Source organism: Vombatus ursinus, unplaced genomic scaffold (genome assembly GCF_900497805.2).
Source record: "Vombatus ursinus unplaced genomic scaffold, bare-nosed wombat genome assembly UNPS02006779.1, whole genome shotgun sequence".
Taxonomy (NCBI): domain Eukaryota; kingdom Metazoa; phylum Chordata; class Mammalia; order Diprotodontia; family Vombatidae; genus Vombatus; species Vombatus ursinus.
This window is the reverse complement of record NW_020946557.1, coordinates 1,386,401-1,412,260: the sequence shown is the minus strand read 5'-3', so window position 1 is coordinate 1,412,260 and position 25,860 is coordinate 1,386,401. Positions and strand designations below refer to the sequence as shown.

General features: G+C 37.2%; 1 protein-coding gene across 3 annotated transcripts in view; it reads left to right on the top strand.

Moving 5' to 3' along the window:
- LAMA4 (laminin subunit alpha 4) overlaps positions 1-25,860 on the top strand; it is a 188,198-nt gene that overhangs the window by 58,802 nt on the left and 103,536 nt on the right. For all 3 annotated transcript variants that reach the window (XM_027848621.1, XM_027848619.1, XM_027848620.1), the window contains 2 exons: positions 8,589-8,713; positions 16,380-16,460. In XM_027848621.1, coding sequence (XP_027704422.1) covers positions 8,589-8,713; positions 16,380-16,460 — 206 coding nt within the window. The remainder of the gene's footprint in view (positions 1-8,588; positions 8,714-16,379; positions 16,461-25,860) is intronic.

The window sequence follows — 25,860 nt, the reverse complement described above, 5'->3', positions numbered from 1 at the left end:
TTATTATATTACCTCAGGAGACAGGGGGTGGCAGGAGACTTCCAGCTATGCTCACTATGCTGCAAAGGGAATTCTGGTTCAAGTGTAGGTTGGACTAGAGAACCTTCCAACCCTTAGACCCTGTGATTTGTTCAGTCAGTAATTTTTTCCAAAGGCAATAATATGTCTTTGAAATATTTTGAGTAGAGATCCTGCTCTGCTTAAGTGCATTTTAGGAATATCAATATGGAAACTAGGTAGAGATCAGAGAGGCAGGAAAAATGTAGAGAGACTAATTAAGAGATTATTAAAAGGTACAGGTGATTTACCCAAGGTCATGTAGCTAGGTAACCCAATAGATAGAGTGGTAGTTCTGAAGTCAGGAAGATACCTCTTCCTGAGTTTAAATCTAATCTCAGACACTTACTGGCTGTGTGACCTGGGTAAGTCACTTATCCTATTTGCCTCAGTTCCTCTTCTGTAAAATGAGCTGAAGAAGGAAATGGCAAACCACTCCAAGTGGCTTTCTTTGCCAAGAAAATCCCAAATGGGGTCACAAAGAGTTGGACATGGCTCAACAACAACAAAATGCAGCTTCTTAGGGGTAGAACTGAGATTAGAACCCAGGTCTCCAGACTTAGCATCCCCAGCACCATGCTGCGTCTTTTTTGCTGTTGTTATTTAGTTGAGTCCAACTCTTCATGACCCCATTTGGGGTTTTCTTGGCAAAGATACTGGAGTGGTTTGCCATTTACTTCTCCAGCTCATTTTACAGATGAGGAAATTGAGGCAAACAGTTAAGTGACTTACCAAGGATCACTCACTATTAAGTGTCTGAGACCAGATTTGAACTCAGGAAGATGAATCTTACTGACTCCAGGTCCAGCACTCCATCCACTGTGCCACCTAGCTGCCTCTTGCAACTTAATAAAAACATAAAAGTTTCCAATGACTGTCTTAAATTCAACTGAACCAATTTTTGACTTTTGCATTCCAAAGCAACTGCTTTCTCCACAGCTCCCAGTCCTAGTCTTTCATTTCCCACCCACCTTTCCCCTTTAAAAAATCATTTTGACTTCTTTTCATACCGAAACAAACAAAAAAAAAGTCATTGTGCACATCTATCCTCAACTGCTCCTAATTTTCTCTCAACCTTGCTCTTTCCAAGTGAAACAATTCAATATACCTAAATATTTTTACACATTGAGTTTCAAAAGGAACAAGACCATTTTGTAACTGATCCAACAAAAATAAACCATCCAATACTCTGGATATAATTTAGACAAACAAGAATGATATTTCTTCCCAAGTGAAATTATAGTCAATAAATTAGGAGAAGGTCAAAGAGTATTTGATGGGTCTCCCATGAGTTAAAGTCACCAGGCACAGAAGAGGAACTACATTTTAGGATGCTAAAAGAACTTGGAGTTGTAATTACTGATGAATTATCAGCAATGTTTGGGGTGAGTGAGGGAAAGATATTTGAAAAATCATAGAAAATAAGAGAGGAGTCACGAGAAAAGAGATGGTTTGATGTCTCAGTTTTTCCAAAAGGGAAGAAATAAGTTCTTCAAACTATAATTTGATTTTTAAACATATCAAAGAGTTCATTTGTGAGTACTTAGAAAGGGAAGCAGTGATTGCCAAGAGCCAACTTGGGTTCATCAAAAACAAGTCATGGCAATACCAACATTATTATTCTCTCTCTCTCTGTCTCTCTCTCCCTCTTTCCCTCCCTCTCTCCATTTCTCTTTCTGACAAGGTTAGGAGATAGATGACTAGAAGAATGTTAAAGACATAAAATCTATACCTGTGAATAAATGAAATAATGAGCTTCTGGTGAAAAACTTTTTCTATTTTTCCAAGAAGGATTAGATTTATTTTGACTGATACATAAGACAAACTTAGGAGTAATGGATGAAAGCACCAGAGAAGTCTAATTTAGTTTCATATGAAGAAAAACTGTCAAAAAATTTGGGCTATACAAAAGTTGAAATGGGTTGGTTGAAGAAGCCATATCACTGGAGGGCCTGAAGTCATAACTGGATTACCTCTAGGGAATGTTATAAAATAGATTTTTGCTTCAGATATGAGTTGCATTGGATGGATTTTCAATTCTAATATTCTATATAGAATGAGAAATTTAAAATTGGTCTAAAAGCATTTTTTGGTTAAATGGGACTGCTTTCAAAAAGCAACTTTACAAATGTGATTTTGTGTGTCATAATAAGGAGGGGACACTTCCTTGAATTCCTCATGCATCTCTGTACCAGTTCTAAGTCCCTTTGGCTGCAAATGTGTTAGAGAAACATAAAGAAATATCTGCCTTCCAAAGTGGATGCTATATGAAAAGTAAGCATAAAGCTTCAGAAACCAGAGCATCAGCATCAGCATCAGCACCAGCTTCTCAGAAAGACTTTCAAAATGACTCAAAATATTCAAGTGAGTCACAGAAGTACCTCCCCACCCAACCCCAGTGTGTTTCTTTCACTTTAGGGAAGGTAAGTCTTCTGTTACATTACATTCTAATGAATTTTTTATTAGTCTCAAAATATAATTAAAACACTATTCACTAAAACCAAAAATGCTTTATCTCTAATTTCTTCAGACACTAGCATTTATTTTATGATTTCCCAACTCTTCAACATCATTTGTGCGGCAGAAATCGACCTACATGAAATCTCTGCCAGACTAAGCATACGCAATCAATAAATCAGCACATTCATTTGGGATCTGAGAACAAGAAGAAATTGCTTCTCTTTCCCATTTTATGTGAAATTGTAAAATTGGTAGATAGATCAGCTTGCGTAATCCTTTCATTAAAATTGAACAGTTGTTCAATCTACTGCAAATGAAAGAAAAGAGGCTTAATTCAACTCGAGGTAAAATAATAAAACAGTATTTACATCAGCATTTCATGATAAAGGGACTTTAAGGACATATGAAACAGTGGGGTTCACTGTTACCCTCCTATAATGCCAATCAAATAAACTGGTATAGAACATGTATAATCAGTTCATTGCACTTCCTGGCAATAAGCTTGGGTGACTTTTCCACTACAATGTGATAAAACCAACTGTGATGTAAAACTACAGATCCAGTGCATTTGGTGACCTGGTGCTGGGGACAATGAAGAACTGATATAATGACACTGGTTTTTGCTTTCTTAACTATGGTCATAGTAGTTTGCCAACAAACCAAAGCTTAGCTCTCAAATCAAGAATGGATGTAAACTGGTACTTATTGCTGAATCAATGATTTACATCAGATGAATGGGTTCATTCATTTCCCATATAAAGATGATTTATATTTAAATGCCTCCATGAGTCAAGACCTCCCCTCTGCCCCACCCTTTTCTCTATCTCTATACACAAGTGTATGAAAGGAAATTCCTTCTATCAATGCAGATCAGCAATTGTTCTGAAACTTCCCGTCTCAGAGTCAAATTAATAAGCATTTACTAAGCCCTTACTATGTGGTCAAGCACTCTGCTAAGTCTTGGGTTTACAAGACACAGTGCTTGCCCTCAAGGGGAGGTATTTTTTTATATTTTAATAGGGGAGGTAAATGACAATGTACAGGGCAGGTAGGTGGCACATTGGATAAAGCGCCTAGGCTGAAGTCAGGAAGACTCATCTTCCTCAGATGCTTCCTAGCTGTGTGACTCTGGGCAAGTCATTTAACCCTGTTTACCTCAGTTTCTTCATCTGTAAAATGAGCTGAAGAAGGAAATGACAAACCACTACAGGATCTCTGCCAAGAAAACCCCAAATGGGGACATGAAGAGTCAGACATGACATGTGAAAAATGACTAAACAATTCTCTCTCTTTCTCTCTCTCTACATATACATATATATATACACATATACACACACATATACACATATACATACACATATATACACGTGTGTGTGTGTGTGTGTGTGTGTGTGTGTGTGTGTGTATGCAGAGTGAACTTTAGGCAATCTCAAAGGAAGGCACTAGCCTTTGAGGAGAACCAGGAAAGGCCTCTTGCAGAAGATAGACTTCAAGCTAAGACTTGAAGGAAGACAGAAGGCAGAGACAAGGAGGGAAAACATTCCCACTATGAGAACTACATAAGATACTTGTAGTTAAGTGATTTGTCCAGAGTCCATCAACCAGTATTTAAAACGTGAACCTAGGTCTTCCTGACTCTGAAGACAGCTCTCTATCCACTATGCAACACTACCTCTCCCTATGTGTTTCTTTTAATCACCTTCCAAAGACCCCCATTTAAGTGAAACAAATTTTTACTAAATGTTGTTTCTATAAGTGCTCTGGCATTTTTCATGTTTAAGCAACAAGATAGTTGAGGACCTAGGCCGGAAAGACTCATTGCAGAGCAAATGCCTATCATCTCCTAAAAGGTATAGATGCCTCTCAGGAAATTTTATAATGGGTATCTTAAAGAAATGCAACAGATGAGAGAAGTATTTGTACTTTGTGAAAATTAGAAGGGTTGGAAGAGATTTGGTTATTCTCCCTTTGAGGGTAATTGTTCCATATGGCTGCCAGGACAACTAAGCAATCCACAACCATCCATCAATCAAGGGGCCGTAACGGGGTATTGGCTCAGTTTTGCAACTTCATAGGCACTTCAAGCATGAAGAATGACCTTATAGCTCACAACTGGTCCATTTTCTCTTACGCAGATGGGCTTCATCTCTCCAAAAACAATGGAGACAAATTCAGGACACTTTTACAAATAGCCTTGTAGTCTTGCCTGTAGCTCAGCTTCATGGAAGCAAAATAATTCAGGCAACATTCAACAATATTGTAATACCAAAAAAAATTTTTTTTTCAATACCAACCACAAGATACTGGGCTAGGCATCCAGAGTGAACAAAAGCCCTCAAGGAGCTTAAATTCTACCAGGGAGACATCAAATGTCCAAAAATAAATAAGTATAAATTGGTGTCATGAAGTACAGAGTATTGTTAATCAAGAAAGCATGAGGTGGTATCAGTCAACAGTCTCAAAAGCTACAGAGAGGTCAAGGAAGATAAGGTCCAAGAAAAAAGTCACTGAATTTAGCATTTAAGATACATTTCAATTGAGTGGTAGTGTTGAAAGCTAGATTATAAGAGGTTGAGAAACGATTGGGTGGTAAGAAAGTCAAGTCTGGGATAAAAGATAGTCACCAGTTTTGACCTTTGGGTATATCTCTATTTCTTATTTACTCAGGATACTGAAGGAATGTTGTTTCTATTTCATTAAAGGAAAAGGGGGATAGCAACATGGGAATTCATTCTTCTCCAAATTTCTTTTCTTTTTTTCTTTTTAATTTTTTTTATTCCAAACTTAAGCACCAAAAAAGAGCATTTCCATATACACAGCAGGACCCAAAGAAAGACATTTGATACGAAACTTTAATTCTCGCTTTAAAAAAAGTCTATACAATGAATTCTACAGATTACTTTTAAAATTGACCTATTTGTCTATACTTCCTTACAAAATTCTTTCTGTCCTCATTTATACATTTAAAAAAATACATTGATGGTAATTGATAGTAATGAAAAAAAATTACCTTTACAATAGTCATCTTTTTTTGCATTATTAGTGCTCAAATAAAAACCTCCTCAAATAAAAACCAAGAGAAACAGAAAAGTGAACTATAACAAATAGGCATAGTGAAGCAAAACAAATCCACACAGTGACTATGTTGAAATATGTATTTCAACATATTCATATATATATGTGTGTGTGTGTGTGTGTGTGTGTGTGTGTGTGTGTGTGTGTGTGTATACACATATCTCTGCAACTTGAGTCTATCACCACTCTGTCAAGACTTCAGTAACATGCTTCATTACAGGTCCTCTGAGGCATCCTTGGTCATCTCATTAATCAAAGTTTTCAAGTCTTTCAAAACTGTTTTTCTTTGCATTGTTGTCATCCTTTTATAAATTGTTCTGGGTCTTCCCCTCTAGTTTTCAAAAAAAAAGAAAAAAGATTAAGTTCCTTGAATTATGTCTAATTGACAGGGACCCATGTTCATTCTTGAACCTGCTCTGATAACATAACCCTCACCAAGGGCTGGTTAGAAGTTGTCCTTATGTAAAACATTCATGAAATAATTAAATATCTGCTGTGTACCTATAGTAATGACTAACCTCTTTCCAGAGGTGTATTTTCCTTATTTAATTGTTGTATCAATCTTTATTTTAAACCCAGATGTATTAGAGAAAAAAAGCAAATTAACACAGCCTGGGACATCTCTTATACTTAGATGTTACTGAGAGAAATGGAAGTCTACCTTTCTGATTGAATATTAATCCTGACAGCTGGATTCCTCATTGTACATGCCTGCACTCACAGTCAGTTCAAACCCAGCCTTTACACTGTCTTTGTGATAAATGAAGATTAAAATCTTCCCCTACAAATACTGGTCTGTCAACTCCATTGTCATGTAATACAGAGGATACTTCCAAAAACCTAGAATCATTTCTATTTGTAGCATTTCATAAATAGCTAATATGCAAATGTACCTCTTTTCTCTTCTTTTTAAAATTTTATTTATTTATATTTATAAGCAATTGGGGTTAAGCAACCAGGGTCATGCAGCTAGGGAATGTCTAAATGCAGATTTGAACTCAGATCCTCCTGACTCCAAGGCCAGTACTCTGTCCATTGTACCACCTCACTGCCTTTTTACTCTTCTCCTCACCCTGGACTTAAATCACTTTGTACTTTTCCTACACATTTATCATGTTCTCATTTATAGCATATCTACCTGTGCACATTATAATATTCCAGCTAGACTGACAGCTTTTCAAGGATGAGCTCTGTATATTCATTACCCTTGTGCCTCTCCCAATACCTAATACAGTGCATGACATGTAAAGGTACTTAATACGGACTGCCCAACATACTCGCAGTCCACATGGGCAAGGGAGGCCATATTTAGCTATCTCCCTGTTTTAAAAGCTTTTTTTTTTTTGCATTCAGAAAGAAGAAACAATATAACAAACTAGTAATGTGCCTCTTTTCCTACTTTCCCTATTCTTTAATTTCTAATTCCTTCTTTTGGAGAATTTGTTGATCCTCTGACCTATCCATGTTTATAGAATCATAGGATTAGGTCATAAGTCATGGAGAAAATTAACATTCATCTACTGCAGGAGTAGGAAACCAGGGGCCTCGAGGCCACATGTGGCCCTTTAGGTCCTCAAGTGCAGCCCTTTGATTGAATCCAAACTTCACAGAATTAATTCCCTTAATAAAAGGATTTGTCCTGTAAAACATAGACTCAGTCAAAAAGCCACACCCAAAGACCTAGAAGGCCACATGTGGCCTTGAGGCCCCAGGTTCCACACCCCTGAACTCCAATATGTTGGCTTTGCACCAGCAAAATTGAATAGCTTGCCCAAAGTCACGTATCAGGTATTTAGTGGCTGAGCTAGAATTTGAACCAAGGTCTTCTAACTCCTAATCCAGATTTTTTTTTTCTATTTTTACATTCCATTGTGATATGGGCAGTTTTCTTTTGAAGCCGTTTTTATGTCAGGCAAGTAGGCTGATCATTTTGGAATAAGCAGAGCTAGAATTCAATCTTGTCACCATTCTGAATTTTAAGTACTGATCTCTTTGTAATGCCTTCCTGCCTCCAAATCATACTTGTATTGGAGAAATCAAAGCACCTTTGAAAGTAACATGTTAAACTTAATATACCTAACATTTATAAGGTGTCAGACACTGTGCTAAGTACTTTACAATTATGATCTCATTTGAACCTCACAACACTGGGAGGTAGGTGCTATTATTATCCCCATTTTACAATTAAGGAAACTGAGGCAAACACAGGTTAAATGACTTGCCTAGGGTCACACAGCTAGTGTCTAAGGCCAGATTTGAACTCAGGTCTTCCTGACTCCAGCCCAGAATTCTATTTACTGCACCATTTTCCTCTACCTACCTACCTATCTATCTATCTGACAATCAAGACTAAAGCTGGAAGAACAGTACCTGCTTAAAGCCCCAATCCCACTGTTGATCAGCATGGGAGTTTAAGACTGCTTCATTTCTTTCCTAGACCAGCTCATTCCCCCTTAGGCAACCTGGTTCCTCCCTCCCACCTCCAATTCCTATGGGCCCACCAAATTGATGCCAGAGTAAGCACAGACACAGCCTTCTGCAATTCAGAATTCCTAAGCTCCAATGATCCACCAGCCTCAGCCTCCCCAGTATCAAGAATTATAAGCATGCACCACCACCAGGCTTTATTATATACTTAAGCATAAAAAATTCAGCAAATTGTATTTAATAGACACTTGAAGTTTCATTTTTAAACTTGTATTAGAGACTCTCAAGTCTCAAGTGCCCAGTCTTTGTAGCATTGCCTTGGTCTCATATATCATACTATTAACATGCCCTTTCTCCAAACTTTAATTGTCCAAAATGATTTCCTTTCTTCTTACTGTATTACCCATTAATAACACTCGCTATCTAATCTAGCAACATCTTGGCAGACCCAGGTCTGGCAACCATTCTACTAGACACTATTCTTTGGTTCCGTGATATAGGCTAGTAGGACTTTTCTTTTATGCTGGTCTCTCTCTCTCTTTTTTTTTTCCTTTTTCTTTTTTAAATAGAACTGTCAACGGAACACCACCGGAGAGCACTGTGAAAAGTGTCCAGATGGCTACATTGGGGATGTCATCAGAGGAGCTCCTAGATCCTGCCAGCCATGCCCTTGCCCCTTGCCCCATATGGCCAAGTAAGTTTAATACAAATGTTGTCCCCTTATATGTTTGTGCTTCTCTTCCCACTCATTCTCTCCATTCCTTTGATGCATTATTATAGAGAGGTGATTTTTTTTACCACAGCCAAAAATGACTTGTTCCCATATCCAAAGGAAGAAAATCAGAATGTTTTCCCCTTCTGTTCTTTTCCTCTTAATTAAAAACCAGAATTTCATTTAATCTGACTGCTTCTGATCATTCCATCATTTTCACTGATGCTTCCAACACACTCCAAAAGAAGAAGATATTTGAACAGCTCCTATCAGTCTTTCAGAAAGCACCAGTTCCTTAAAGTCAACATTGTATTTATCATATCTAGTGATATTGATATGTGGGGAAATAGATGACAAGAATGAAAGTTCTCATTCTCACCATTTCTTTATTTTCACACAAACTATGCCTCCTCACTTTTGAGTCTCTTGCTGCTTCTTCTGTGTTTTCTCACTGACTGATTATCCAGCATCGCCCTCAGCCGTGTCAGATGAATCACTTGTTTACTTTCTGGAGAGGGAGTATGACATGGAGATTAGAGCACTGGGCTTGCAATCAGGAAGACTCAGGTTCAAATCCCACCTCAGGCACTTAATAGCTCTGTGAACAGAAGTAACAATAGCATTGATTTCACACAGTTGTTGTGAATATTAAATGAGATAATATAGGTAAATTGCCTTGCAAAACTTAAATAGCTATTTAAATGCAAGATAGTATTTTTATTATTACCTGAGTACAGCTTTCCTGCCATACTACAGTTGTTGGGGTTAAATGTGTTCTATCCAACATTCTAATGATTCCAGGTTTCACTTACTATTTCATTATATAAGGGATCTTATTGCAACATCTACATTTTTTAAAATGATATTTCAGACCTTGAGCTGTTAGGCAAATTCTCTGGGGGGGGGAGGAAGAAGATGAATTAAAATGATAGCTTTTGGGGGTATCTTCTAATTATATTATTCTGTGATTGCATTTTCCCTTATGTGAATGACAAAAATTTCCTGTCTGAATTATCCAACACTAATTTGTTGGGAGATGAGGTGCACACAATCTCATTCCCCGTGCATCAATACTCTTCTCCTACATCATTATTTTTAAATTGCTATAACAAAAGTTATTCTCAATTTCAGGACAGGATTCCCAGTGCCTTGGGCTCAAAGTAAGCTAAGGCTCCTCTGAAAGCTATGTTAACACTTTCAAGCCACTAAAGCTGCGAGTGTCTAGAAATAGTCACATACTAATTATTCCACAAATTCCACTGGTGCCAAGCACCTATTTCTTTTTTTCTTTATGTGTATGGATTGTGACCAGGAAATAGCCAAGACACCAGGAGAATTTGCCTAGGTAGATATCAATTCCCAGACATAAGTAATTGTATAGGCTCATGATAGATTGGATGGTATAAGTGAAGAGAAAGCAGCAGATGTAAGAGGTGCTGTGGAGGTAGAATCCCCAATACTTGGCAAGTGATTGGATAGATAAGGGGAGGGAGAATGGGGAGCTGAGGATAATGCAGAGCTTGCAAACCTGAGTGCATGTCAGAATGGTGGCAACCTAAACAAAGACAAGATAGTTTGGAAGAAGACTGTATTTGCAGGAAAGATAATGACTTACTGGAGGAGGAAAGAGAATGATCAGAGAAAAGATAGATGATTCATGTAGCAAGAGGAAGGGATAACAGCTGGATCATGGGAATAAAGCTGAAAGAGACCTTAGAAGTCATCAAGTCCGTTTTATAGATGAAGCTGGAGGAAAAAAATGGCAAACCATTCCCATATCTTTGCAAAAATAAACTCTAAATGGAATCATGAAGAGTCAGACACGATTGAAACAATTCAATGACAACAAAATGGAAGGGAGCACCCATTTGGATGAGACCACAGATATCCTGAAGTACTGAAGGTTATTATTTGCACCGATCTATCCACATTCTCTCATCTGGTCCCACTGTCAATAATACATACAATCATATTAGGATCTAACCTGTGACCTTTTGACTTTATTAGCACTGTATCCTGAGCTATTTAGAGAACTAACTTCAGATACTGATTAAATCAGGAGTCTCTTTTTTTTCTACTTCTTTCATTTTCCTTCTATATTCACATCCCAAGAGGCTCAGAAACTACAGTTCACTCAGAAAATTATTGTGGCATGCTGAAAAGAAGCCTAAACTGAAAGTTCAGGAACCCAGGTTTTGAGGGTTTTGACTGTTTGTTTTTTAAATTGGTGTCACCAGTAGTGGCATAGTGGAAAGTTGGCCTCAGAGCCATTGAAGACCTGAGTTCAATTCTCATCTCCAATATATGTTGACTGTGTGATGTTTGGCATGTTACTTAATGTCTCAGTGTTTTAAGCAACTATTTGAGACTTTAAGTTGAAGAGAAGGTACCAACCTGCAGTTGTAGGAGGCAGTTTTCTGATCTGGGAGTTCTCTGTACCAATGAAGTCACAAGTCCAGTCTCAGTTGCTATCCATTACAAATTCACTATATGACCTCGAACAAATCATTAAACCTCCTTGGGCCCCCATTTCTGGATCTGTAAACTTTGGGGGAGTAGATGAGCGGGAGAGAGTAGGGCAGACTAAACTGTAGTCCACTAGTCACTAGAGGATGCCCATTGTCCTTCCAACTCTTAACACTCTGATTTTATAATACTGTGACCCTATTCAAGCATCGAGGTATCAAGTACTTGAGCACATATACTCAGAATTTGGGTTCCCAGCACAAATGACCATTCTGAAAGCAAAGAATATAATAGTTGAAAGATTTTTAAAAACCAGAATAAAAAAAGAAAGTCTATTTCTCTTGTAAAGTCCCCAAGGAGCTTCCAAGAGCATGAAGCTCCAGTTGACTCTAAAGCAGCATGAGACTGAGAGTAGGTTGAGAAATGATCCTAGGGTTTTTATTTCCTTAGCCAACAAAAACCAACTTACCCTAAAATTTAATATGAATAGTTAGTGCTGACTACTACACGAAGTGAGCAGTGTTATATCAGCCTTCAAGTGACTGCACCCATTGGCTACACAGTCATTCCTGAGGATTGTCTGCATAGAATTTATGTGTTTACTTGGGCACTGGCCAGACATTCCACCCTTCCTTCCCAGTCACTGGGATCTGTGGCAATAGTTCCAATAAAGGGAAACATCATCTGTTAGGAACATTGAATTTCAGGAGCAGGAAGAAGAGAAAGGATCAACTTAAGGCATACTCCTCTAGACCCTAGCCAATGTTTCAGTGCTCTGAACCTAAGGAGTAAGCAGTTTTATTGTCTTCCAAGAGGAATTATTCAAGAGGCTTTTGATTTTTCCATGTTCTGTATGCTAAACTAAGTGTTTCTTTTAGCTCAATAATCCAAACCAACAAAATAAAGGGAGTTAAAAAAAAAAAGGCCAAAGAAGGGTAATTTGGTTGGAATGTTTTTTCACAAACTGCTACAGAAGATAAATTATCTGCATTGCCTTTCCCAGAGAATCACATATTGTTTCCTGAGTGGTTTTATAAACATCTCCAAACAAGGCAAACAAGGCCATTTGCTTTCTTCTAAATAACATTAGCTGAGAGGTGCTGGTAAGTGCAGAAACATAAGAGCACTATGGCCAGATTTCATTGCTTGTACAGCATCAGAGCCAAAACTAATTTAAAAGTCTTTAAAACATTCACCTTTGCTCTTTTTGTGTAGATGGATTCATGTGTAGAGGCCAAATCTTACAGATGTAGAAATGTAACACTCAATTTTCCCTGCCCTAATAATCAGAAGACAGTTATGTGTTCTCTTCTTACCCAAACATTTCTAATACTTTCCATCTCACTTTTAAATGATTTTTTTTTTTGCCTGAAGGGAATTAGGAATTAATAATACTGAAGAGAGGAGGTATAAAGACTGGAATCTCACAGCCTGGGAATTCTATTGTTCTAGTACTTGGTTATATAGGACTGAGCAACTCAACCATGCCCTGCCTTTTCACCCTTAACTATAAAATAGAGTAGTAAAGAGACTTGATATCTATGAAATGCTGACTTTCATAATCAACAATTAATATTTAATGTGCCCACAGAGTACATGATGGTATACTAGATACTATATAGAATCCATACGACTTAAACTGTATATGCTCATTTGCCTTGAGAAATTTAATATCTAGAACACCCTCAATTATCTATGCTAGTGGAAGGTAGGTAATAATACAGACAATCCAGAACAGTACACAATGGGAAAAGTTACCTTTGGGTTTAGAATGCATTTTTGTGCTTAGATTTGAATACACCTATGTAACATCATCTGTAAAATGAGAGGATTAGATGTGATGAGGTCTGTGGTCTCTTCCATCTCTAAATTTATAATACTAATGTAATACCAGTGGTTGTGGGCAGTCAAAGATGATTATGGGTGTCACTTAAGGAAGGTACAATGAGCCAGATGACCACTCTTTCTCTCCTACCCCCTTTTTCTCTAAAGATTTAATCAGTAACCCTGTGAATAACAATTAGCTCATTTTTAACCTATGGACAATATAATGGCCCTTCCAGTCCACAGTCTCCTCCTCTACTTCTTAATGGAGTTTATATTAAGCAAAAAATTAGTAGCATAATCATAATAGCCCTAAGCCCCCAGTTACAAAATTCTTAATATTTAGACAGAGGTTTGGCTTTCAGCCCTAATTAAAAGTTATGTCTGTCCCCGGCCACTTTATGATCTAGACAACTGGAAATATTTGGATAAAGAATCAAGCAGATTGTTAATGGACAGATGTCAGGAGGAGAAGTTAGGGAAAGAAAAGACCTTTTCTTAGAACTTCTCTCTGTCCTTGAAAAATAGATGCAACCCAATGCTTCAGTCAATGATACCTGAAGGGACCAGTAGCCCTCCATGATCTCCAAAAGATCTCTCTGTTCTCTTCCAAAGCTCAGCTCTACTTTTTCTTTCTCATTTTTCTTGTTGCTCTTGTCTCATCAATTTGTTCTGGTGATCAACTCAGAATATTCTAGGAAGGGGCTGAGGATTGCTGTTGTTAAATTATTGCTACCACCTTCCCTACCCCCACCCCAATCTGTCTCTCATAGACTATGTGTATCTCTTTAAGAACTTCTAGGTATGACTCAATTTTAACCTCCACTTCAACTTCAGGCTCAAAGGTTTCAATAGCCCCAAATCACTGTCAAGACTGAGAATGAAGTGCTTGTCCCTCTGCATTACACATCCCCTGATGCCAAGTCAATTCTCAAAGTCAGTGCAGTGTTATTACACTAACATCCTATGATCTTAAAATTATCTGACAATTCACAATTCTTCAAGCAAAGTAATGAAGAATTGTAAAGAACTAAGAAATTATCCATATTAATCTTACCTGGTTAAATTACTCCCCTGATTTCTATTGAGGGCTAGAAATGATGAGTACCATTTCTTTTTTAAAATGTACTTTTTATCCATTTTTTTTTACATTGCTGTCATTTCCAAGTAACTAATCCTGCCCCTGTGCAGAGCCCTACTTCATAATAAAGAAGAGTTAAACAAAATAAACTAACACATTGGCCATAATTTATAATGTATGCATCATTTGGCATGGATAATCTACCACCTGTAACCTACCACCTCCACATAGAGCTCTGTATCTAAGGCTTTAAATTAGTCAGAATTCTTTCAACATTCTCTTCTTTTACATTATTGAAGTCACTTTTACTTTGTTTTTAAAAGTTTGCTCACTTCACTCTGAATCATTTCATACAAATCTTTTCAAGTTTCTCTGAATCATCCTACGTATCTTTTCGTATTACATAAGAATATTCCATTATATTCACAGTATATTAAGCCATTCCCTAAATTATGGTCACCCATTTGGCTTTACTACCACAAGTAATAATAATAATAGAATCACAGCTGAGACTGATTCAAACTACTCATCCAAGAAAAAGCTACTTTTTATCTATTTGCAAAATTCACAGGGAAGATGAGATGATTGTGGGGGCAGATTGATAAAAGAACAAAAGAGAACACAAAAAAAGAGAACACTTCCATATAGGGATTATATATGAAACCGTGAATCTATGCAACATACAGATTACTTTTGTAAAAAAATTTATAAATTCAACATGTTACTTTCAAAATTGTGCTTGTCTGTGTTTCCCTCTTAACTTCCATCTGTTGCCTTCTGTGCATTTTTTAAATGTTTTAAAGAACTTTTTTCATTTCTTTTCTTTTTTCACAATGCTATCACTAACCCTCTTTTCCCTCAAAACCTCCCTCAAATAATAATTATATATGTATATATGTGTGTGTATATACATATTTATGCATACATATAAACATATATGTGTGTATTTGTGTGTGTATAAACACAACCCTTGGAACAAACAATCGTGGTTGAACGAAACAAATCCATAAATTTGCTAGATCCAAATATATATGTATGTGTGTATCTATATCATTGGTCATCAAATTGATTTTGTTTTTCTAAGTTGTTTTCCTTTACTCTATTGTTGTTACTATAGAAATTGTTCTCCTGGTTCAGTTCACATCTCTCTCCATCAGTTCAGTTAAGACTTTCTAGGTTTCTGTGAAACTATCATTTTCATGCTTTCTTATAATACAATAATATTGCATTATATTCATATGTTATAATTTATTCAGTCACTCCCCAATTGATATATACCCTCTTTGTTTCCAATTCTCTACTACAACAGAAATAGCTGCTATTTTTGTACAAAACGTTCTTTAAAATTTTCTTTTGTACAAAATATATTTGCATATGGATTTTTTTTTCTTACCTTCTTTGTTCTATTTGGGATATAGGACTGAGAGTGGTACAACTGGGTCAAAGACTAGTCACAGTTTAGTGACTTTGGGGGCTTAGTTCCAAACTACTTTCTAGAATGGCTGGACCAATACACAGCTCCACCAAGAGTGTACCAGAGAGCCTTTCTTCCTACTGTCTCTACAACAATTGCATTTTCCTCTTTTATCATCTGTTGGATCAATATAATATATATGAGATAGAACCTCAGAGTTGTCTAAATTCACATTTCTCTAATAATTAATGATTTTGAACATTTGTATATGGTTGCTGATATTTTAGATTTCTTGCATTCAGAACTGTCTGTTCATATTCTTTGACCATTTATCTATCGGGGACCAACTACCATTCTTAAATATCTGAATCAACTCTTTATATATCTTAATCAGAGAAAGCATTATCAGAGACATTTATCAGAGAAACTTGCTGCCAAGGGTTTTCTTTTTAAAGTCCTTTTCTTGAGGACAAGGATTGTTTCATTTTGTCTTTGTATTGTCAGTGTCTGCATGGGGCATGACACGTCAGTATTTAATAAATGTTCAGTGGTTGATTCAAGCTCCTAATGAATCAGGGCTTAATATAGGCAAAGGGTTTTGTTCCTAATAGGTTAGGGCATACTATATGTAAAGGGTTGTACAATTCTTAAAGCTCCCATAACAGTTGATTATAATTAATAACATAAGAATAAACTAATTTTTTTGGTCAAAAAAGGACATGATCAAGTATAGTCGGTGATAAAAAAAAAGTGAAAATTTGATAGCAAGATTTTCTGGCAGTAATTTGCAATGGAGATAACAAAAAATTAAAGATGTCTTTCCATTTATATTTTTTTTCTGATTTTCTCTTCTCAAATTCTAGCTTTGCAGTGTCCTGCTATAGGAAAAGTGGGGTGGTACGGTGCATTTGTAAAGAAAAATACGCTGGACCCAACTGTGAAAGGTGAGTTAACAATTTTTGCAGTTGCATTTTTGCTCAACATTACATATTTCACCTTTCTTAAACTGTAATAATAATATTTGATTTTTTGTACACAATAATAAGCTTTCCTCTGAGAAGCATTGTGGCCTAGTAAATGAAAAGCTACCATTGCAGCCAGGGTTCAAGTTCTACCTTAGATACATAGGCTGTGTGACCCTCCCTGGCCAGTCATTTAATGTCTCAGCAATCTTAGCAACTCTAAGACATAAATTGCAGCGAAGGTGCCAACCTGCATTGGTAGAGGGACTTTCCTTACCAAGAATACCCTACATAGATAAAATCAAAGGCCCAGACACTATGCTTATCTCAGAGAATATATGCATCTTATATCAAGCAACAGACTGAGAGAGAAAAAATGAGTTGACTCTCCCTTCTTTTCTGAAAAGTAACTGAATTTTCATGAAAGTTTTAATGATCCTATACCATTCATCAGCATCCTGCTTCCTTCTTTGGAGCTATCTATGTATATTTACAGGCAGTGAAGTAGTACAGTAGATAGAGTGATGGGCAAATCACTTAACCCTGTCTGCCTCAGTTTCCTCATCTGTAAAATGAGCTGGAGAAGGAAATAGCAAACCATTCCAATAACTTTGCCAAGATAATCTTACAAAGAGTTGGACGTGACAACTAAACAACAAGGGTGTATGTATATATATATATATATGTACATATATATATATACTCCTCTCTGCAGTTTGAATGGCAGCTCCTTGAGAGTAAAAATTGTTATATTCTTTGTATTTGTATCCCTAGAGCCTAGCACTGTGCCTGGCACATAGCACTAAATCAATGCTTGATGACCAATTAATTGATTAATTAGATAACCAGAATTCCTTCCTTTTTAAATTAAATGTTATCCTTTTTCAAATAACAAATATTTATTTTCTCTCCTTCATACATCCAGAAAAAACTTTTGTAACAAATATACTGAGTCAAACAAAACAAATTCCCACATTAGCCATGCCTAAAATTGTATTTCATATTCTGCATATTAGTCCTTCACCTCTTCATCAGGAAGTGAGTAATATTCCATATCATCAGTTCTCTGAAATCATAGTCTGTCATTGTGTTAGAGTTCTCAAGTCTTTCAAAGTTATTTTGGTTTTTCCATGTTGTTCTTATAGTATAAATTATTGTCCCAGTTCTGCTCACTTCACTCTACATCACTTTATACAAGTTTTCCCAGGTTTCTCTGAACCATTCCTTTTGTCATTTCTATCATAAAACACTGTTCCTTTATATTCACATACCATAATTTGTTTGGCCCTTCCTTAATCAATGGATACTCCTTTAGTTTACAATTCTTTGTAACTAAAATAGGTACAATATTTTGTATAGATGGATCTCTTTCTTCTTTCTTTGATCTCTTTGGGGTATGGACCCAGCACCAACTTGTAGAGTGTTGTAGATTCTACTCAAAGAGAGGTCCCGGCTACTGAGGACCAAATGACTTTCCCCTAACAAATGCTGTTTTCTAAGACAAAAGGACTTTAGCTAAGCGAGACTTACATAGTCATTTCATTTTCCACAAGAAGACCATTGTCCACACTTGACCTGAGGGCCCCATTCAAGCCTTGAAGAGTTCAGCAGGGAGTGCCATAGAAGTATGGTCTGCCTTTCATAGACTTCGTGGGCATAGCAGGAGCTCAGCCTTGGTGAAGAAACTGTGTTCCATCTGAGGAAGGTCATCAACACACTGAGGCCAGGACTCAAACCGAACACTATCTGTGGAAAAGGCTGTCCAAATCTTAACAGGCTAGTCTAGGGCTCCAGAAATGCGCCCTGTGTCCAGGGACCAAATGCAACCTTTGCACAAGAGGAGCATAAAAGAAGAAAAACTCGTTTCCCATCAGGACTTATCTCATAGTGATTTTGAAATGTCAAATACGTAAAGAAAGGGAGAAAAACATCTGATGAATCCAAAGGTTCCTGAGGCTTTGAGCTGAGTAGGAAGACTTTTACCAAGACAAATAGAGAACAGGGAGCTTAAAACTTGATTGCATTTCCCCCCAGGAAGACCTAATGGTGAATATGAGATCCCCTGTTTGACTCAGCCTCTACTATCTAAGGAGCAAATGGGGAGAGCATCCAGGCCCCTGATTGGCCCATTTTCTGGTCACTGGGTAGTGGAGAGGATTTTTAGTAAGCCTCGGAGCCTCTCTCCTCCATATTTATGATTTAAAGACAGTGTAGCTTGACAAGGATTAATCAAAGTTACTACCTGGAGAATGTTTGCTGATCCCTGTGAAAAGAGTTAATGGCTTTGATCCAGTCCCTGCTGATTAAATGCAGGACTTTCAGCAAGTAAATAGGCCTATTCTCCAGCGGCCCAGTGCTGAAAAAAGTCTAGATTCCAGATAACTTGCACCACAGGAATCAATCAACAATCAGTCAATTAATAAGCATTTATTAAGGATTTGCTATGTGCCAAGCTCTACTGCTTTTGTTCAGAGGCATCCACCTCCTCCTGACCCCATATGGGGTTTTCTAAAGATATTGGATTTTCCTCTCCAGCTAATTTTACAGATGAGGAAATTGAGGCAAATAGGATTAAGTAACTTGCCCAGGGTCAAACAGCTAGTAAGTGTCTAAGGCTGATTTGAATTCAGGTCTTCCTAACTCTAAGTCAACTGCTCTATCCACTGCACCACCTAGCTGTCCCATGGCAAGCTCTGCAGATAAAATAAAGATGACAAAAACACATTGCCTCCTCTTAAGAAGATCACATTTTAAAGGGATAAATAACATGCAATTCTACACATTCTAAACAATTCTGTACATATAAGATATATACTGTAAATGTTTAACTAGCTCATTAGCTCATCACAAGTTTGAATTCAGGGTGATAGGTTTGTACGTTTTTTTTTTTTTTTTTCCCCCTTTTAAATGGGGAAAAAAATAGTAAAACTCAGAGGGAAGACACTGGAGGTGAGAGGGGAGAAGACCCAGCAGGAAAGGCCTCTCCTGGAAAGTAGGATTTAAGTTGTCCTGACCAAATGTTGGTATACAGGTCTAGAATGAAGGTCCTCCAATTCATACTTGAGGCTCATCTGGACCTTCCTGCTCTCCCTTTAGTCTAAATTCAGACATGTCCTGAGATTAGATCCATTTTCTATTTTGGTTGTTGTTTAGCCCTTTTCTGTTGTGTCTGATTCTTTGTGACCCCATTTGAGATTTTCTTGGCAAAGATACTGAAATGGTTTGTCATTTCCTTCTCTTGCTCATTTTATAGATGAGGAAACTGAGGCAAACAGGGTCTTACCCAAGGTCACACAGCTAGTAAGTGTCTGAGGCTGGATTTGAAATCAAGTCTTCCTTACTCTAGGCCCAGTGCTCTATCCACTGTGGGAAATGATTGTCACATCACTCCTAAGCTATCCCCTTGGCTGAGACCGTAACTACAGATAAAAGCAGGGACCAAGATTCATAACATCTGTTCTTTCTTCTAAAATTTACTGATTAAGGGAGCACACCCTGAGTACTCTCTGCCCTTCCTCCCTCCACATCCACCAAAGTAACACTATTTCAAGAACTCATCTTAGAAATAAGCATTACCTCATCATAAAGGAAGTAATCAATTCAGCTCACTAACAGAGGTAGCTAGGTGGCTAGAGTTCTGTTCCTAAAGTCAGGAAGACCTCAGTTCAAATTTGACCTCAGACATTTACTAGCTTTGTGACTAACTTTTTCAACTGTAAAATGGGGATAATAATAGTACCTACCTCTCAGGATTGTTTGTGTGGATCAGATGAGATATTTGTAAAGAACTTTGCACAATGTCTGGCACATAATAGGTACTTATAAATGCTTGTTTCCTTCCTGTGATACTTTTAAGTCCACTGCTTTTAGTTTACTATTGACCCCTGGAATAGTACAAGAGGTTCCGTTTTTAATTTAGCTGCCTAATTGGCTTAAGTTCATAAGGTCCTAGACTTAGAACTGAAAAAGACTGGAGTGATCGTTTCATCCTCTCATTTATCAAGGTCAAGAATCCATGATTTCTTGTTTGTGGGTATTCTTTTCACTAAGACAGATCACAAACTCTCCACTTTGCTAGATGGTCTTCAGGAATTTTTGTAAGGTAAAAATTCATCACCCTAAATCCAAACAGGTGATAAATTTGTCTGGTCCATGGATGAGAGATATATAATCAGTCACCAGGCTATTTACTCAAAACCTTTCCAATTTGGCAGGACCTCAGGTAGCACTGTGGATAGAGTGTAAGACCTGGAGTCAGAAAGACTCATCTTTGTGAGTTCAAATCGTGTTGCAGATACTTCCTAGCTGTGTGACCCTAAGCAAGACATTCAACCATGTTCACCTTAGTTTCCACATTTGTAAAATGAGCTAGAGCAGAAAATAGAAAACCACTCCAGTATTTTTGCCAAGAAAACCCCAAGTGGGGTCACAAAGAATCAGACACAATTGAAAAAACAACTGAACAAAATTTAAGCTTTGCATTCTACTGACAATCTTCCAGAACCCAAGATCACCTCCAAACTATAACTGTAACTAAGGTCAAGAGGCAGCATAGAGTAACTGAGCATGTAACTTAGAATGGGAAGATCTGGATTTAAATCCTGTCTCTAACCTTTATTACCTCTGTGACCATAGGCACCTACTTCATATCTGTGGTCTGTTATTTTTCTTCCTCTATAAAATGAAGGAGAGCATTTAGATGATGTCAGATTCTTTCCAGCTCTAATATACAGTCCAGTCTATATACATGAGGTTTCAAATGAGGAGAAAAAGAATAGAACCCAAAAACAAAATTTAGTCTTGCCCATGTAGAATTTCAGAGCTGGACAGAGTCCTAAAAGATCACCTAGACCAATCTTCTCATTTCCCAGGAAATTGGCGAGTCCTGTTCAGACTACATATGTACTTTGCAAAGTGACCCCCTTTCAGATAGGAATGGATTAATGTGCACCTTGTAATCGATGCAGTTGACTCATCTAAGGACTTGGAGTATTCACCTGCATATGAAAAAGCCAGAAAAGCAATTAAGCAGCCAGAAGAAATAATGACTATTTATGAACATAGATTGCCTGGCTATCTCTTTCCCTACCTATTCATTTGCATAGACCTACAGAAGAGACTTAGAGTTTAAACAAGTAGGAAACCTTAGTTACAGTTTGGACCTGTTTGGTGATTATTGGGCAAATAGCCATTCTCTGGTTATGACCTAGTCTGCAGAGAAGAAGACTTAGGATATTTGTTGGATAGTCACTGTAAGTTAGAGTTAGATCTCTCACACTTGAATCTTAGCCCAATACCAGGAAGAATTGCTGAAAGGAAAAGCTAACTGCAAAGGGCACAAATTTTCTGGTATTAATAATAATAATGATAGCTAACATTTATATAACACTTACTGTATGCCAGGTACTGTGCTAAGCAATTTATAATTTTTTTCACATTCAATCATTGCAAAAACCCTGGGAGGTATCCTATTATTATCCCTATTTTATCGATGAGGAAACTGAGGCAAACAGAGATTAAGTGACTTGCCCAGGGTCACATATTTAAGGTCATATTTGAACTCAGGTCTTCCTGACTCCAGGCCTTGCCTAAAGCAAAACTGGGAAAGCTACTCTTAATCTTAGGGTAAGCATACCTGTTCTTTCTGAAAGAAAAAAAGCAATAACCCAGCCAAGGACTGAAAGTGAGCCTACAACTAGAGAAGGAGAGGCCATAAAAAGCTGGGGTGGCCACTTAAGCTCATGGGAGCCTGAAAAATTTTCCCTCAGCAGAGGGAAAGTGTTTCCCTTTATTTATTTTAAACATTTACTTTTTCTTTATAAGCAGTGTCTATTTTGGTGGTCTGGGTACACTTATTGGGAATACAATTGAGAGAAGGAAATTGAAGGGTAGAGGAGAAAAAGAGACAGAGAGAGGCAGAGAGAGGGAGGAAGAGAGGAAGAGGGGGGTGAGAGAGAGAGAGAGAAAGAGAGAGAGAGAGAGAGAGAGAGAGAGAGAGAGAGAGAGGTTTTGTAACAACTTCCCAGAACAGAGAGAAAAATTTATCCCAGGAAAGCAATCTAGGCAATGATTTAGTAATAAAATGTGGGTTAATAGTCAGTTAGTCAACTGGTATAGGATTTTTAGCTGTGACTTCAAGGAAGTCAGGAGGCAGAGAAGAAGAGAAAGGGGATTCTAGGCATGGGAGACAGTCAGTGAAAATGCCCAGTCAGGAGATAGAGTGTCTCATGTGAGGTACAACAAGGAGGGTTTTCAGTCAGTCAATGAATATTTACTAAGTGTCTACTGTGTTCCAGGCACTATGCTAAACACTGGGGATACAAAAAGAGGCAAAAGACAGTTGGTACCCTCAAGGAGACTGTGTCACTAGATCGAAAAGAGTATATGGTGGAGTATAAGGTGTAAGAAGACTGGAAAAGTATGTTAGGGAATGGGGGTACAGAGAGATCATGAAGGGCTTTATATTTGCTCTTAAATGAACCACATTGTTCACCCACCCTGCCCTACCCTACCACTGCTACATACAAGTGAGGAAACTGAGCCTAAAGGAGTAGATGTACTGAGCCTAAATCACATAGCTAGTCAGTGAGGCCAGGTCTAGAACCAAGGCCTTGTGACTCTCAGTCCAAAGCTTTTCTAACCCTATTTCAATGAGTCTATCTTTTAGGTCGATTATAGACTGCTATTTAAACAGTGCTTCCTGTAAAACCTTGATTATATCTTCTTCTCAGCTCAACTGGAAGGGTAATTAATTGGTATTTATTTTTTACGCTTTTTATGATTGTTATCCTTGTTTTCTTGGCATCTAAGAATATAAGAGAAAAAAACAAAGCAATAAGTACATATTGATCTCAAGATGTTTATTAAATGAAATTCACAAAATCGTATATTTAGAGCTGAAATAAATCTTAGTGAGCACTGGGTCCAAATCTCTCATTTTACAGTTAAGAAAACTGAGGACCAGAGAAGTTAAGTGATTTTTCCAGGGTCACCCAGCTTGTAAGTGTCTAAGACAAGTCTTTCTGACTCAAGTTCAGCATCTTACTCACTACTCCACAAACTGAATTGAATCAAATTGAATTGAACTTAATTAAAGATGACCTCTAGAGCTCTCTCCAGTTAGTATATACCACTACGTAGGTGATCAGGAATTTGGTATGATCTCCATCTTCAATATATCAACAGAATTCCTCTGGAAAGTAGGCTTCTCCTTATCCAGAGAATCCTCCTAGACTGAATGTTTCCCTGGTAAAGACTGGGATTTTCTAACTGGAAGATGACAAGCCTATGTTTTTGAGTGAATGGAAATAGCCCTGAACCAGTTTCAGAGGGTTTGGGGAGTCTAACCAAAATCACGTCATTCATTAGCTATGTGATGTTGAGCAAGTAACCTCCCCTATTCCCAATCCTCCCTTCTATAACCACTACATTTTCTACCTCACAGCATTCTTGTGAGTATCAAATAATAAATATGAAGAGGCTCTGAAAAGTCCTAAAGCACATAGAAACATAAAGTGGCATTATTCCTGTTTTCTCTCTCCACCACCAACATGGTAGAGGTTGTGGAAACAGTCCTTGCGTCCCTCCCCTACCTTTACAAACCAAGGTAACTGGTGAGTTGCCACTGGTCACAGAAACTCTCAGTGATTGATCATGGATGGACATGATAGCTAAATATCGAGGGAAATCAAGGAAAGGAGAGGAGGAGGAAAGAGCAGGCACTCAGAAGTAGGTTTGTACTTTATTCACACAACCACCTTCAGAAAGGTAGTTGTGGATGCTGAAAATGATATTTGGTCCAAATCTGTTTTTCACAAAATAACTTCTTTCTAGTTGATATTCAATCTTGAAAACCTGAGCAATGACTAAAATTATGAAATTCGAATCTCACACTCATTACGTTGGCCTCAGAACTTTATTACCTTCACTCATTTCCCTGAATTCATTGAGTCATTTGGCAAAGCCAGAAATAGAACCAAGGCTTCCTCTACCCATCTCAAAGCTCAATTAACTGCGAAGTTTCATGTTCTCCAGGGAAGGAAACACTCAGCACCAGAGGCAGGGCTATTAATATGCTAACATCTGTATTTTAACTCAAGAAAATCTGCAGTGTTTATTATAAGTATGGATAGGGAATTGGGAGTGGGCCCTAGGCCAAAGATAAAGTCCAGGGATATTCCTGGTGAGCTTTCATTGAATTATGGTTTTAGTAGCATATCTAAAAAGACTTCTTAAGTGAACAAGATTAGCCTAGGAAAAGACAAGGTGAATTTACCCATATGGAAGAATGGATATCAACAGGATTATAATTCTTTTGAGATATAAAGAAAAATAAAATGGAGAGCAAAGGATAAATTAAGTCTCACGGTTGGTGGACCATAGCCAAGGAAAGTGAGTAGAAAGCCTTTGACCATATGGCCTAGGAACTAAGGGAGTAGACTGGGAGGTCAGCCCTATTGTTCATGGAGGAGTAACTTAGGGCTGGTTTGGCTTCAAATTTCTTTTAAATCTCATGGTTCAGTAGCATGAGAAAGTGTCAGTGGAGGAACTAATTTTAACAGTTTCTCAGGTTTTGCCTTTTTTGCATGTAAAATTTGTTCTTCTATTGAAGTCCTGTCCTTGTTCAAGATATCCAAGTGCCCTAGTTTCTGTTTTACATTTTTTAATTATTGTACATATTTTACTATAAATTCCTTCAGGATAGGGATTATGTCTCCTTCATCTTTGTCTCCCTCATAGGCCCTTAGAACAATACATTTGAGTTAGGTGCCCAACAAATATTTTTGAAATCATAAACTTATAAACATATTGTTTTTTTTTTTTCCTTCAAAAATGTCTTGCCCCTGCTTCCTATTCCTACTACCCTAATCCAGGACCTCATCACATCAATATTATTTCATTTTTTTTCTGAAATTAGCAAATACCAAATAAAATAAGAAAACGAGGATTGTACATGAAACTATGAATCTCTTTTATCTATATCTTGCTTCTCCTTTAAACATAATATATATCTACAATCTATTAATATACAAATACATATATCAGATATGCATATCTACATAGATTATATGTACATATTAGATATGTATATCTATATAGGTTAAATGTAGATATACATGTCTAACACATATGTAATAAATTCAACATGTAACATCAAAACTGTTTTACTTATTTATTTCTTTATGCTCTCATCTGTGCTTTTTTTTAATGTTTCAGTGACTTTCCTTGTTTTTTGTTTTTGGCAAACCTATTAGTAATCTCCTCTCTTCCTCCCTATGTCCTGCTCCCATTACAAAAAAAAAAAAAGGAAGAAAAAAGGAAGGAAAGAAAGAAAGAAAGAAAGAAAGAAAGAAAGAAAGAAAGAAAGAAAGAAAGAAAGAAA